Here is a 15,731-nt window from a genome sequence, read left to right on the forward strand (position 1 = left end):
TAACACTTGACAACAGCCAGAACAATGCCATGCTCGCCAGTAAAGGTTTTTGTGTAATAAATTCGTCCTTGTTATCAATGCCCCCAAACCGCCGTTGCATGTGAAACCTAGTAAGGGCTACAAGCAACGTGAATGCCATGTTCACGACGAGAGCAGACAACAACACAAGCGCGATAGTTTCGTCTTTACTACACAGATATCGAGGGCACCATGCTATCACTATCCCGTAGACACGAGCGCCGAGCGCATTTCCTCCGCCCCCAATTCATAAACCGCTGCATACGACGTCCAGCGCGGCGATCCCGTACAATATGAAGCTATACAGTAGTGTATACTATACGCAGTTTACGTAGGTTCGCCTCCCGTCTCGGACAGCATTTTTGATGCATCCATTTTCTAAGACTTGGCCTGGTTGACCGCATCGCTAAATCATGTGTTAGAATATAGTTACTAGTTAGGGATGATTGACTTACACCGATACATTCCTGACAATCCTTAGGTATTCCATCTGTCCCGCGTCGCGTACAGCATACCGACCCCCATCCAGGTACGCATACCTACAAATCCATTAGTAATTACTTTGAAATGTTACTTCTATTGGTTGATATGTACATCTCGCGCAAAGACGCAGAGGCTGCAATAAGTTACAAGCTAGAGACTAAGCTTCATAGTTGTGATTGGATAAGAAATAGTCGCACAGTGCGTAAGGATAGTAAACTGGGTAGAAGCAAGGTAAGTAACAACACAGATAGGAGATACGAACAGCTTAAATAACTCGTTGTGTTGCGGGAAATTACCGACACGGGCTTTTAGAAAAGTCACTAAGGCCGAATGCTAACTCTACTTTCTTTTGCCAAGCGTCAGTAGCGGTATCATAAGATTACGATTCGTATTGAATTCAGACCAGAGCAACCGTTCCTACAGGTGTAACTTCTCAAACGATCATGGTTGCTGCGGCTTGATTGGACACTCCAGTGGTATTACTCAAAATTGCAGCAGGACAGGCTGGCGTACTAGAATCTTGTATGATGGAGGCCGAAGCTGAACGCAAACTGATGAAACTACTCGCTGTTGGCGTACTTATACATTACTGTGTCAACTTGCCTTTGTTATGTACAGCTTCATACAGGCATTGTAAGCTGATTGCACGTCTCACACGGTCGATAGCCTGAGGATTCTGATATTTTTGTCTTGCAGACATCAGAAGCTCGCATCACCTTCAACAGACAGCGTTGTCGGCTGTCAAGAATAAGTGGTTTTTAGCTGCCATGAAAAAGTCGACTTTGAGCGCCTCAGGGCTTCCGGTATACGGATGTAGAGAGATGCCGTTATGGGAGGTGGATGTGGGTAGATGTTCATGTTCTCCTGGAGTATTGCAGACAGGTCTATGATGCGGCATTGGGAAGCCTGATATACATTCTTAACTTTGGTATAATCATTTTGATTTTGCACAATCGACATGCGAGCGTGGTGTAAGTAAAAGGCTCGGTCTTGGCAGCGGCAGGGATCGGTGACGTCTTTGCAACCCTGTCGATCTACGACTGCTTTACCTGCCAAACACCGAACCACACTTATCAGGTCAACAGCGTCTGCGCGCGCGACCTGTTATTTCATTTGTTTGCGCTTTTGCACTTGTTTCCAGTCTTCTATCGCTTTCTTCTACGCGTATAGCGATAACGAACAGCATCACGCGTCTCACCTCGGCCAAACACATCATGTCATCTCTCCCGGCTCAGCGCCCCGCGTCGCAACGTAGAGCGTTGCCTCCGTCCGAATCATCCGCGTCGCAGAAGGAAAGAGCCAACAGCTTTTCAGGACAATCGGTAGACTCACAGACGCTTCTTCTTAACTCGCCGCCCTCGCAGTCAGCTACTTCCACATTCCAAGATCAGAAGGAGAGTCCCACACAAACTGCCGCGCCGCAACAACAAGATGACGACGACGACCCACGCAGATGTTGGATCTGCTTCAACGACGAGACGGAAGATGACGAGACAACATCGGAATGGCGGTCACCCTGTGCTTGCTCGTTGGTGGCGCACGAGACGTGTTTGTTGGATTGGATAGCAGACATGGAGGCACCGACTTCAGGGCGACGGGCCGGGACAACTGCAGGCAAGGTTCTATGTCCACAGTGCAAGGGCGAGATTGTGATAAAGCGGCATAAGAGTTATGTTGTGGAAGCAGTGAGGAGCTTGGAGCGTTTGGTCGGCAGTCTTCGTCTTCCGGGCTTTGCACTGGTGACGGGCACGGCATTGTACTCGACTTTGACCCTATCCGGCACCGCGACGATATATCAGATCTTTGGGACGGAAGATGCGCTGCAAATCCTCGGTCCGCTGTACGAGACACCAAATGCAGCCGTCAACTCAGTTGCGGTACAGTGTCTAGACCATCTGAGGCAGCACTGGAGACTCGACCTCGGACTCCCGCTTATACCCGCTGTACTAGTTGCGAGCAGAACGACATTCGCCGACTCATTCTTACCTTTCCTACCGCTCATCTTCTTCGTCAGTTCTGGTCAACCAGGCGATGAGATGCTGCAACTACAATGGCCACCGAGTGCCGCATTCACTTTCGCCACATTGCCATACCTCCGTGGCTTTTATAATGCATACTACGAACGCTTCTGGCTACCACGAGAGCAAAAATGGCTAAGGGAGATTCAGCCCAGGCAAGGCGAAGACGCCAATGTTGAGGGCCAGGTCCAAGACCAGGGCCCCGCCATGCACAATGCACACGACGGCGAGGTCATCCAAGAAGTGGAGATAGAACTCGACTTTGACATCTTCGGCGGCTGGGGCGAGGGAGAGGGCGTAGAGCCGGATAACAATCCTGCTCATCCCATTGAACCACACGCTGCCGGACCCATCGACGCCCCACCACAAGACGATACCGATACCGATACAGATGATGACTTACCCGACCTGGTTCCCGCTGCTCCTCAAGCAAACCCCCTACCTGAACCCGTCGCTGCACCCGCTCCAAACATCCCCATGCAGCCAGCAGCGCCCCGCCCCCGACGCATCCGACACGAACGCGCCGCAACCTTTTCCACCGCCTCCCTCGCCGACACCATCCTCGGTGCCCTTATCTTCCCCACCATAGCCGCAGCCATGGGCGAGATACTCCGCCACACTTTACCCACCGATTGGGTCACGCCTCCGTCGAGTTCACCGGCCGTGTCGTGGCTTGGTGGCTGGATCAAGAATGGTGGCAAGGCTGGGGGTGTGAGTAAGCCGACGGGGTTTTTGCAGACGCGGTGGGGTAGGAGTATTGTTGGGGGGTGTATGTTTGTGGGATTGAAGGATGCAGTTATGTTGTATGTGCGGTGGAAGTCTGCGCAGAATCACCGAAAGAGGGGGATTGTAGATTATGAGAGAAGAAGGGGTAGGGGTGGTGCGGCTGCGTCGTCGTGAGTGGGTTAGGGAGGGAATGGAGGTTTGATGGGCATTATTGCAGCTTATTGGAAGCATAGCTTAAGATTTTCTTCTAGCCGTTTGTATAGTTACACTCAACTTCCGAATAAGCCTAAAAAATAAGGTTAATACAACAGTCAATATCTCCCACTCCAACTCATACGTGCACTAAAGTAGTACCAGTCGACGATGCGTATACGTTGATGCGGCTTATTCGATTTATATGATGGAAATATGAGTCTGATTAGAAGGACGACACCCAAAGGTTGGCTTTTCTTTCTCCTCGATACCCAGGCTACTAATCGATATACTCCTTTAGGTAGCGAAGGCTTGGTCGGTAGTAGTAGAAGTTAGATGACCTATGCCAGTGTTGCGCAGCTCTCATCACGGACCCACTGAAAATGTTCCGGCTTACTCACGTCACCCAGCACCACATCCTCCCTCCACCACCAACAATGCCACGCTACAGCCCAACGCCAGAAGTATCCAAAGCGCAACTCTTACCCACCTGCCACTCGCCATCCCGCGACACACGTAGTCACAAGAAGCACCAAGAATCGCGTCGGCGCTCACGCTCTCCCCACGGCGACCGCGACAATGACAACCACCGCTACAAGCGACGCCGCACTCGTTCACCTGTCGCAAAAACCGTCGCTCTCCCTTACAAGGCAAAACCGCTAACTAAGCGCGACTATGAAGCGTACAAGCCATTATTCCAGTCGTACCTCGATATCCAAAAGCAGATTCAGCTAGACGAGCTAGACGAGCGCGAAGCAAAAGGACGATGGAAGAGCTTTGTCAGCCGATGGTATGTAATCCTGCCAACACATGTGAAAAAAGACTATGTACTAACATACCAGGAATCGAGGCGACCTAGCCCGCAGCTGGTATGATCCCAGCATGCTCAAGACAGCACAGGACACAGTATCTTCGTACCGCACAACCACACGAGCATCACCTGTCTACCTGTCCAAACAAGAAGAGACGACGACCGCCGCCAACGCCAACGCCGACGACAGCGAAGACGACGACTTCGGCCCAGCACCACCTCAACACCTCGCCCACCACTCCGGCCACGGTCCCACAATCCCTAAAATCGACGATCTAACCCACCGCAACGAGCTCATCGCCGACTCGGCCGCAGACGCCCAATCCACCTCGCACAGCGCCCTACAACAAGCCCGCAAACAAGACCGCACGCTCCAAAAGGCGCGCCTAGAAGACCTCGTCCCGCGCGCCGACGCCGGTACCCGCGAACGCCAACTCGAGAAGAAGCGCGAAGTAATCAGCACGCTACAGTCGTTCCGCGACGCCAAAGAAGCCGGGGATGTGGAAGTAGCGGAATCTGATTTGATGGGGGATGACGGCGTGGATTTGTACAAAAAGAAGAAGAAGGAGCAGGAGAGGCAGAAGAATGAGAGGGAGATACGCAGGGAGGAGATTGCGAGGGCAAGAGATGCGGAGAGGGAGGAGAGGTTGGCGGAGAGGAGGGAGAAGGAGGGGAAGACTATGGAGTTTTTGAGACAGATGGCTAGGGAGAGGTTTGGGTAGGGGGGTGGATTGGTCGGGGTGTTTGGGGTCGTCATCACGTGTCGTCTTGCGCCCTCCCTTATCCTCCGCGGACGAAATCAAAAGCATGCATCTTTGCATCCATCTCTTTGATAATTACGGGATGTGCTCTTACGCCCCACCAAGTCAATGGCACACTGTACTGTCGATCAGCGCACTAAGTGCGTAGTGAGCATCGTATCGACTGTGTCTAATAGTGTCTTCACACTGGTTCGGTATACAGCAGCGACCATGAGCACTAGGTGTGTAGTCAGCATCATAGCGACTGTGTGTAGCAGTGTCTTCTTCACACTGGCCCGGCATACAACAGCGACAATGAGCACTAGCCCGCTCGTCCACATTACAGCTGTGTAAGCCATTCCGGTTGTAGGTCCCAAGAAGTAGATCCTGTTTCGCATCAGGACTTCCGCACTAGTCCGACAAGGGTTTTCCCGTCTGCATCAACAACGTCCGGGCCTATTCGGTGCGATCGCATTCGCATTCGGTCTGTGTTTAGAGATATGTCAGCTTTACCAATGTCTGTGTTGGATGTTTTGAAGCGGATATCTTGTAGCAGACGAATAGATGGTGTCCTTCGTTGCGATGCAACGTCTCGAGGCGAAGAAGTTGCGGCATAGAGTCCTCGAGTAAGGTACCTTGGGCAATCTTCGCGATCGAGCGACTGAGTGATCTGGCTCCACGATCTACATAGAACCCTGCAGCACTGCCACCCCCAGCCTTGCAGCGGACCACGCGATCACGGAGCCAAGTTATTAATTTCCGCTTCCACTCCTTGGTTTTCAGACACGTGACGCCTTCGTACTTCATGACTGGTAGTATTCAAAATGTAGTGCTTGAAAACGATGCTAGGTACTATTCCGCGACTTCAACGCGTGATGATGCTCTCTACTTCTTTAGATTTGGCCCCTGTGTCCCCTCATCCCATTCAAACTTCCTCGTCATAGTAATCCCATTCTCCTCTCTATCATGATCCAAGATCTCACTCGTGCCGACCTCGCCTCCCTCTTTGTCATGAACATGCACAGTCGTAGTCGTGAGACACATTTCATCGTCATCAGGCCGATATCTACCCCAATGCTCATTATTATCCGTCCTCGACCGCATCCACGACTTCCGGTCGATCCGACTGTCTTGGCCTGCAACCGTGCTCTCCAACGGATCCTTAACCTTAATCTTGCGCGTGCGCTTCTTGGATATCGTTTCCAGCGGGTCCAGCGAGTGGGCGGGCGATTCAGAGTGCCGCGAGGATTTGATCGAGGATGGCATCCGGCGCGAGATGCTGTTCATGGCTAGTATCATCAGGGGGCGGAGTGTGGGTAAGCAGCCGGAGATGATGCCGACGGAGGGCTCGACGGATGACCAGATGAAGACGTCGCTTTTGGCCCAGCTGATGTCTCGTGTGTTGACGAGGCGGTTGATGGTGATGAGGCGGTAGAGCGAGGCGAAACAGACACTATGTATGTTAATGGATATTCATCTCAAAGGTTGGATGTGAAACATACAAACTGCCCAGTAGGAAGGTAAAATTGACAGCGATTTTCTGCGATCGTCCCATGTTCAACTTGCGCACACTGGCTATGGGTATCGCAAGGATGCAGACATCACCGAAGATGTTGATGATGCTGATACCGAGATAGAACTACAGCCTGGTTAGTTACGGGATTTGTTTCAACTTCAATGCGATTCATACCTTTGCCTCGTTTACCTGTACCACGCCTGTACCCCCGTACCACTGATTCCAGTAGAAGTTCAGTGGTCGCGTGTACAGTGGTACCACGATGTGGTTGGTGATGAGGTAGAGAACAGTGATGACGATGGAAAACCAGCCGAGCCAGTTCAAGCCAAAGATGCGACGGTATAGAGCCAGGATGGAGAATTTGATAATACAGCCGCTCCAAGAGTAGATCAAGACATAGGCGAAGGTGATCTTCGCTGTTCGTTAGCTGCTGTGTTACTTTGGAGGGGGGTGAGGACGTACGATGGTGATCTGCCGCATCTCATAGGGTCCTAAGGACCAGATGTGCTTTCCAAGTCCGAAAAAGCCGCCTAGCCAGAGTGTTTAATGAATATACTAAGCAACCTTGTGTGGTTGATCATCGTACCTGCGATGCAGCATGCTAAGTTGCCAGCATTCAGGGCTAAACCAAGGAACATGAGGTAATCATCCAGGCCCAGTGGCTCACGCTTCACACGTAAGCGAGTGAAGAGGCGCAAGCCAACGAAAACAAATGAGAGGGCAAAAAGCACGATGCCGATGGCATTATTGGTAGCAGTGCGTGATTCGGTCAAGTCCAGTCCGGGCGGCGGGTTGGAAAAGTAGTCGACCGCCATATCAACAGCACGGATGTCAGCGGGATGTAGTGTATGAGATCAAAGATGCTGTAATTGTACAACACAGCTTCGACTATAGACGATATGTATATATCTTCGTTAAGCATACGCAGCACGATATCGGACAAGGCGCCTGGACAGGTCGTCGTCTCAGAACCAGCATCGTCGGAGACTTGCAGCGATCGGAATAACGTCTTAGCCAACCGGAAGAGCTACCCACTACAAGATGCCAGTTCAGGAGACGGGCGCAGTTCGCGTTCACTACCTGGTTATGTGCATGTACATGCTCACATGGAACATGACGGGCAAGGTACCGACCTATCACACCAGACAATCGCGCTGGGCACTTCGTATGGGGATGCAAAAGACTTGTCCGTCGGGCCTAATGCACACGTTGTTGGGCAAGAATAAGAGAGACAGGAGAGATTGATTGTGCTGGGCAATCTTTCGTTTGGGGATGCAAACATCGTAGCCGTCGGGCCTACTAACGACAACGCCATCGGGCCTACTAACGACAACGCCATCGGGCCTACTAACGACAACGCCATCGGGCCTACTAACGACAACGCCATCGGGCCTATACAAGACGTGTGTTTTCGGGCCTACCAAGTTACGACAACGGCGGGAGATAAACGACATGCCGGAGCGTTTGCCGTTTTCGATCACTGGTAGCGGGGTCCACCAACTATGAAACCTGGGGCCGCGACAACTTTCCTGTCCGTCATATTCTCAACAACAGATACAAAGCCTTGCGCTGAAATATACAATTCGCTTAAACTCCATAATATCGACATTTTTTTTAAAAAAAAAACGAGAAAAAGATGGCGCCAAAAGAAACAAAGTTCAAGGTGGCTGCTGCCCATGCTGCACCTATCTTCATGGACAAAGCAGCTACCATCAAGAAGACCGTTCAGCTCATCGAGCAGGCTGCGAAGGAAGATATCAAACTTCTAGTGTTCCCAGAAACGTTCATCCCCGGCTACCCCGTATGTACCCTACATTATCTCGGCTGTCGACATCCTGCACGTTGGAGCACTAGTGCTAACCGTTACCATAGTACTGGACTGAAGCCTACCCACCCCTCAAGCAGGTAGCGGCTATAGCCAAGTACGCAGAGGAGAGCGTAGTAGTGGAGCCCAATGGCGAGGACGTCAGTGCAATCCAAGATGCCTGCCGCCGGACTGGAATAGCGATTAACCTGGGTATCTCGGAGCGTATCGCTAACGGCCATACGCTATTCAACTCGCAAGTCATCATCGATAGCGACGGCACTATCCTCGGGGTTCATCGCAAGCTGCAACCCACGTTTGTCGAGCGCATGGTTTGGGCTCAGGGTAACGGAAGCACATTACGCACCTGGCCCCTCTCGCTTGGTTACAACCTCGGGGGTCTGGCCTGCTGGGAGCATACCATGAACGGTGCGCGCCAGGCTCTCATCACGCAGAACCAACATATTCATGCTGGAGCGTGGCCAGCCTTGTCGACGCTTTCCAGTTTCGAGCCCGTCGCTAACGCGCAGATTGAGGGACTCATGAAAGCTCACGCTTTGACCGCCCAGGTCTTCGTCATCACGGCCTCCGACTATGTCGACCAATTGTGCCTCGACTGGATGGAGAAGAACCTCGGAAAACAAGACCTCATCTCCGCTGGTGGGGGTTGGTCCTCCATTCTCCACCCTTTCTGCTCCTACATCGCCGGTCCGCACACGGGCGGAGAAGAGAAGCTGGTCCAAGGCGAGATTGACCTGGCAGACTTGGGCGCTGTCAAAGTATGGATTGATGCAGCGGGACACTACCAGCGCCCGGAGATTTTGCAGTTCGGCTTTGATCCGCGACCGCACTGGGCGGACGAGAAGACGGACCGCTTCAAGATAGTACGTGCGGATGATAAGAAAGTGGAGACTGAGAATGTTGATCAGTCTCAGAAAGGTACGGTTTGATTTGGTACATACTGTGTGACTAGGAACGGGCCGACTTATATCGCGCGCTGATGCAACCATCGACCAGGTTATCTGAGTATGTAGATAGATAACGTACCTAACGGGCGAGTGGGCCACACGGGCGAGTGGGCCACCTGCGCTAAGACCCCATTAAAACCACGACTGTACACGACTATATAGCACCGTCAAAGATAGTAAATAGAAATCGTAATAGGCTATTCTACTCAGAATCTATCGCTGCTTCTTGCCTACATGTGCGCATATTATGTCCTGCCTCGCCGCAGCGTCCACAGCGTCGTTGGCTAGGCTCGCCTGCCTCAACGCGCACTCTCTTCTTCGCCTTCTTCCTATCACTACATGCCCCAAACTCCTTAAGAGTCGTCAGTCGCACGCCCTCATCAATTGTTAAGGTCCCTTGCTGCTGTAAGCGCTTCCTTTTATATGATCTACGCTTACTTGAGGCCTCGTTGGCGGCTTGGAGCTCAGCGTTGCGCTTGGTCATTAACACCAGAGAATGCGCTATCATCTCTGCACCTTTTGACAGGCTTTTGATCGCCTCAACCATATACGTAGGTGAGCTATCTACATGTCTTCGAATCCTCTCTTGAATCAGCTTTGATTGCGACCCAAGTTCTAGGGTATTGCTTGGAGTTTGCGACTGCCAGGGACCGTCCTCGACGGTAGGTAGCAGTGGAGTGCGCAGCCGCACGTCAAGCGTCGATATCACAGCCTCTGGATTAAATGGGACTAAGCCAGCGCCTCGAAAGCTTCCTTGTATATTGGCCTTTGTAATCGCAGCGTCAAAAGCGCCTTTAAAGCACGGTAGGAACTCTAGTTTAGTGATATGGGTGATCTTGTTGCGCATTAGATCCTCGGCTTGGCGGCCATACGCTGTCTTCAAAGGCGAGAAACACCCCACATCAAGAGGCTGTAGTAGGTGCGACGAGTGAGGAGGCATGCAGAGAGTAATAATGTTGTGATCCTTGCAGTACTGCTGGAAATCGAGCGAGTCGTGGCTCTCGTGGCCGTCGATAATAAGCAGACGATAGTTTCCTACAGTCCTCTTCTTTGTGTGAGCGTCAAAGTGCTTTAACCACTCTAGACCAAGCTTGTTTGTTGTCCAGCCGTTCTCAGAGACTGCAATAACCCAGTCGCGAGGTAGGTTATCTTCCTTGTACCAGGCAGAGAGGTGGTTCTTGCCTTTGAAGATGATAAAAGGTGGGATTGCCCACCCAGTCGCGTTGATACCCTGGATCACTGTAGCCCACTCGCGATTGCCCTGCTGAACGCTCTTTGGTCGTCCTCGACGCTCAGAGCCTGTGACTACTGCTCCAGTTGATATCATGCCCATCATGAAGCCAGACTCGTCAAAGTTGTGGGTGTCCTCATCAAGGATACCGTACTTGGCCTTTGTGTTCTCCACAAGTCGGAACCAGCCTTGTATAACCTCAGGATCCTCACAGAGGGCTCGCTTGTAGTCATACTTGCGATTGAATTTGACCTTAAGCTCAGGGCGACGTTTGACGAAGGTTGCAGCCCAGTTCTGACCAACAGGGTCGCGGTGGCGCTCAGCCAACAAAGAATTAGCCATATCCTGCACAGCAGCAAGTCGGGGCGGAAATCCTCGCGCGTCGAGGTCAAGGATATGCTGGACAATTACATCCTCCTCTGTCTTAAGGAGGTTCATTGAGTTAGGCGTACAATCGCTCCGAAGAGGTATTCCAGCGCGTCGGCGCCCAAGAGTTACTCGAGATACGTTGTAGATAGCTGCAGCGCGTCTCTGCGACAGCGTCGCGTCGCGTTCGATAGCCTTGAGAGCAAGCTGTAATCGAGCCTCTTTTAAAGCTGGTAGATTGTTTTGTTGTTGGCTCATTGTGAAAGTACTGTAGGTAACAGTATGTTTTGGTGGGGTCTTAGCGGAGTGGCCCACTCGCCCGTGTGGCCCACTCGCCCGTGAGGTACGTTAACGCATGAGTTATTAGTTCAATGTTTGTTTTGACCCCCGCTCCGGCATCGCATACCGTCCCGCAAGGTACTCTTGTGCACGTGATTGAGATACTAGAGGGTTCACTGACTAGGCTGGAGCCCGTTGTAACATCATACCATTCACACTTGATACCCAGTTTTTTCTACAAGCGGGCTACCATGTAAGTGAAAGTGCCATTGGATTGTACATTGAAGAGCACACAGTACTCTAATCTACATCAAACACCCTCAATCCCGCTTTCCGGACGAACCAGCGTGACTCGCACGCCAACATACCTACGATTCAGGCCAACGCCCAGTCCCATCCACCAGATCGGACCCACGATCTATGACGCACTTCTGCTATTGCAGGGTATGTAGTATTTAGTCAGGGGTCATCCGTATCCCCAACCCCCGGACCCAAGAACGGGAGGACCGGTAGTTAATCTATTTGCACGCACGGTCCTCCCTCCTTGCTTACTCTCCAAGTGTGTAGTTTCCCACTAAATATTCTCCGAGAAAGCCGTTATGCTAGTTGGCGGACGGAGATATTACGGCCCTTAGCGAAGCAATGCCTGCTCTTATCATGTTATGTTTCATGGATGAGTTGGAGAGGGTATTTCGTTTTTCGTGTTTTGGAGTACGGGGAGAGGGTCTAGGTACTGTATAATTGAACTGAGGGCAGGTTATGCGGATGTGACCGGATCAGTTCTACTTTGACTACTCTAGCCCGAACTCGAACTCACTGACCTCCCGCAGCATTTTGTCGGAGGTACTAGCTTTTCTTGGCTTGAGCGGTGCCGATCTGACGATATAGTTTTCTTGCCCTTGCTTTTTCTCTTTGGTATGATATTACAGGGCATACTGTAGTATAGATTCATGCGTCACTTTGTTGAGGCTGACGAGCATTGTGCCTTCGCATTGCAAACCTTTTATTGTGGGGTAATAGTCGTACCTGGTGAGAAGAGGTACATACCTTGCTAGAGTTAGGCCGCAAGTGGCTAAGCGAATTATTGACCTTGGCACTATCTATACTGCGAGCTTCGTCTTGTTCTTTTCAGCGTAGTAATCCTGCGCGATCTTCTGGGCCTACTCATCACCAAGCTCCTCAAAGATATCATTACCCCATCGCGATTGTACATTGAATCGCTTGTGTCTCTCTAACTTGCCCAATTGATCGAACGCGTCCGGTGGCAGTTCCTTGACTTGCATGTTGCTCTTGATTCGGCTTGAGGTAAAGCTCTTGGGTAGAACCACGGTGCCACGCTGAATACCCCAACTGGCGAGACCTAGACCGCCGTCCAAACCTAATCTGCGACCCAGAACACCCACAAGCTTATCGGCTACAGTACGCGGCTCGTCTGTTGGGTTGTTGCCAAGAGGCGAGTAAGCTTCCCCGACAAGGATCCCTTTACTCTTGAAGAGAGCGGGCTGTTGGAGGTAGGGATGTGTTCAGATTGGGTTCACGGCAGACACCACGTCAGTCTTGGAAAGCAAGTCGTTCAAGTGACTAATCATGAAGTTGGAGACGCCAATGGCGCAGATTTTTCCAGTGGGCAGAAATGTCTTCATGGCCTTGTAGGCGGTGGCAGAGTCAATGTCTACGAGATCGAAGACGCCGCTTTCGCGCAAAGGAGACCATTTACCTGGCTTTCCGTTGAAGGCTCCATTGTATTGTTAGTATGCCATGCGGAACTCTGAACAGACACCTGCCAGTGCATGAAGAATAGATCCGAGATATTCGATGACGTGATCCTGGAGCGACTTGTCTAGTGCACCCTCTACATCACCTTGTGCAGGCTTGATGTTCCATAAACTACTAGTCAGGAAGATGTTAGAATGAGGAACGCCGCTTCTTCTGATGCCGTCGCGCAGTTCGGCTTCAACCCCGTAGATGACGGCGCAGCCGATGTGGCGATAGCTTATCTTGAGGACTATTTCCACCGCACGCTCAACCTCTCCACATTTTGCTTGCCATGTGCCGAAGCCGATAATCTGCGCACCTGTGTTGAGTGTGAAGTATGTAGGCATGGACACATTGGCGGCGAACTTGATGGCGATAAATTGAAGATGGATGGAAGTCAATGCAATGGGATGATGAACTCGATGTCGCGACTGAGCTCAAACATGTAGCCACTTGGGCAAGATATATCACTGATTTCCATTTCCATTTCCATTACTTTGTCCTTGTACGTGAGGACGGAGGAAGATGTCGGAAATAGGTAATTACCGGAGGACGGCTCCACAGGAACCGCAGGCGCAATGGCTACCTAGGTACTAAACGCGTGGTAAGTCGTATGACAGCCCCGGGATACTTCATGAGTCGCACCTTTGCGTGCTTGAGTGCTGACTTGGCCTAGCGCGGCGACCTTCACCCGTGCAAATCAGTAACGCAAAAATTGCGACTCGGAATGACACTTCTCGTGACCTTTCCAAAACATATTTCTTGAAGGACCAGTGTACTCCTCTGCCAGACACTTTAGGTAGTCGATATCCCTATAGCGGGATGTGATAGATAGATCTTAATAAATACCTTAGTGTTTAGACTGTATGGGACAGAGAGCCAGATGGCCTTGGAGTAGATGAGGAGGGCAATCTAGCGATTGCCGACTACAAGCACGTAGCCATACCAAATTTTGTATATTTGCAGCTCATCGTTAAATTTCCTCAAAGACAATTTCCTAGATGCAGACTCGTGTGCAACAGTCTTTAGTGTCATGAGGGACGAGTGTGTCGAAGATCTTGCTGCAGTTTCAATGCCTGTTTACCTTCACCTAGCTAACATCAACAAACAAATAGCAATCATTTAGTACTATAGGGAAGAACGAATGATTCCCATAGTCAGTCGTGACAAGATTTCGAAACGAGTCTAAAAGATTACCTCATGAGCTGAAAGTATAAGCATCAGATTCGTTGTCTAACATGTCGCGGCACCAATATGCGGAGTAGTTACAATGCGATCTGTCTCCCAAAGACCGCCATAGCCCTCTGTAGTCGGCGGTTTCTGCTCACATTAAGTCCCGCAGGCGATTGCTTATTTGTTCGCTAATCGCGAACAGCTAGGAGAAATGCGAGCGCGAGCGCAGCAACGCCTTGCAACTCTTGACCTCCACTGCCAATATTCTAGTCGCCTGTGAGTCAGCTATGTTTTTCGGTATTCGGAATACGCTGGATAAGGACTTGGCTATCTCACGCAGAGTTTCAAAAAACTAGTTCTAGTAGCTAATTCTGCAGCCACTTCGGGACTAAGGTAGCTTTGTTCGCAGGCCTTGTCGATTGTTTTCGTGATAGACGTTCTAGTCGATTGCGAGTAGGAAGTAGAAATTTAGACTTCAAAGGAAATGCCGAAAGGTACATATTTCGACCTAATCCTCCACGAAGTACTAAGGAGCACGTTTGCACACGACGCGCTCATTCTCCAAAAGCATATTAACTATTTAATCGATTCCAGGACTATTATTAAAGAGTCGAATAGATGCGTTGACTTGCTTGACAGTCTTCGGGCACTTGTAGGCGTACAACCTGGCATAACGTTCTTAGTATTCTGCTGATATTCAATGCATTTATCTGCAAACAGTGTTTTATATTTCATTGACGAGCCATGCGGTTTATGCTGCGGCTTCAAAGAGTACTCGCCATTGCTCTACGATACTGCGCGTGTCCTAGCACTTAGAGGGGGACATGATTAAGGAATATTTCTAGACCGCGACTGAACTAGCATTAGACGGTTCATGTCAAAGGTTTAGATGTACGCTCAGCTTTGCGCTTATTGTACGCCACCATCCTAACGCCTTGATTATGAGATGATGTCCTATCGCGGTGCGTGAACAGTTTACACATGTGGAAAATCCAAAGATCAAAAATAGTTTGTATCGCAAGGCGGCAAATAGTGTATGCGAGTTATTTCCCAAGAACAAAAATAGACTGCAAGGTATAGCAACTAGAGATGGTGAACCGTGACAGTGACGCAAATATAGGTGATATGTTAGTAGTAGGATAGATTGATTCTATTATACATTATCGCTACTAACGTTCCTGACAAACATCGCCCGATCCGTTCTTCTTGTCAGTCCACCTAGCTGTATTGGCACGACCCAGGCGCAAACTCTCCACATCTGTATGTATAGGTCACCAACGGTCCACCGGCTCGGTCCGGGTGTGATTCTTCAATGTTGGCTCGAGCTCCTGCATCAAGGTTCCGACAGAGACTGCACACGTTCGGCAGCCGCCCGTTTACTACGCCGGTGTCCGCTGGAGAAATGCGATCACCGCCTTGATTGTAACATATGCTCGCAGCGATCGCGTCGCGGACATGATTGATGGCATTATTGGTAGCAGCATCTTGAGTAAGCTCGTGGTCGTAGTAGATGGCACAGGTGAAATCCTTCGTCCTGGCGGCGACCAGGAGGGGGGCGACGAGAAGAGCGGTGATAGCTGCGAGACGCCTAGATAATAGTTTAGTATAGGTGGTTATAGAAGCTTCTTTAGGGTGGTAGGCTTACATTGTA

The 15,731-nt window shown here is 50.7% G+C and overlaps 5 protein-coding genes across 5 annotated transcripts; 2 read left to right on the forward strand and 3 right to left on the reverse strand.

Moving 5' to 3' along the window:
* Window positions 1-1,715: 1,715 nt before the first annotated feature.
* Window positions 1,716-4,970, forward strand: PtrM4_144770 (RING finger domain containing protein; the record flags this gene model as incomplete). The annotated part of the gene is made up of 5 exons (XM_066109776.1): window positions 1,716-3,230; window positions 3,848-4,227; window positions 4,280-4,343; window positions 4,542-4,795; window positions 4,853-4,970. 5 exons carry the CDS (start codon window positions 1,716-1,718, stop codon window positions 4,968-4,970), a joined length of 2,331 nt encoding a protein of 776 aa, XP_065959759.1.
* Window positions 4,971-5,873: 903 nt separating this feature from the next.
* PtrM4_144780 (uncharacterized protein) lies at window positions 5,874-7,319 on the reverse strand (the record flags this gene model as incomplete). The annotated part of the gene is made up of 5 exons (XM_066109777.1): window positions 5,874-6,441; window positions 6,491-6,627; window positions 6,679-6,915; window positions 6,967-7,034; window positions 7,091-7,319. 5 exons carry the CDS (start codon window positions 7,317-7,319, stop codon window positions 5,874-5,876), a joined length of 1,239 nt encoding a protein of 412 aa, XP_065959760.1.
* An 821-nt stretch (window positions 7,320-8,140) lies between these two features.
* On the forward strand, window positions 8,141-9,258 carry PtrM4_144790 (CN-hydrolase domain containing protein; the record flags this gene model as incomplete). The annotated part of the gene is made up of 2 exons (XM_001942174.1): window positions 8,141-8,305; window positions 8,377-9,258. The coding sequence occupies 2 exons, from the start codon at window positions 8,141-8,143 to the stop codon at window positions 9,256-9,258; spliced, it is 1,047 nt and encodes a 348-aa protein (XP_001942209.1).
* A 220-nt stretch (window positions 9,259-9,478) lies between these two features.
* On the reverse strand, window positions 9,479-11,131 carry PtrM4_144800 (uncharacterized protein; the record flags this gene model as incomplete). Its single annotated transcript, XM_066109778.1, has 1 exon — window positions 9,479-11,131. The coding sequence occupies one exon, from the start codon at window positions 11,129-11,131 to the stop codon at window positions 9,479-9,481; it is 1,653 nt and encodes a 550-aa protein (XP_065959761.1).
* Window positions 11,132-12,312: 1,181 nt separating this feature from the next.
* On the reverse strand, window positions 12,313-13,254 carry PtrM4_144810 (ARA1, Aldo-keto reductase, related to diketogulonate reductase; the record flags this gene model as incomplete). Its single annotated transcript, XM_066109779.1, has 3 exons — window positions 12,313-12,654; window positions 12,691-12,887; window positions 12,927-13,254. 3 exons carry the CDS (start codon window positions 13,252-13,254, stop codon window positions 12,313-12,315), a joined length of 867 nt encoding a protein of 288 aa, XP_065959762.1.
* Between the last annotated feature and the right edge of the window lie 2,477 nt (window positions 13,255-15,731).

This window comes from Pyrenophora tritici-repentis, chromosome 9 (assembly GCF_003171515.1).
Source record: "Pyrenophora tritici-repentis strain M4 chromosome 9, whole genome shotgun sequence".
In the NCBI taxonomy this organism is placed as follows: Eukaryota; Fungi; Ascomycota; class Dothideomycetes; order Pleosporales; family Pleosporaceae; genus Pyrenophora; species Pyrenophora tritici-repentis.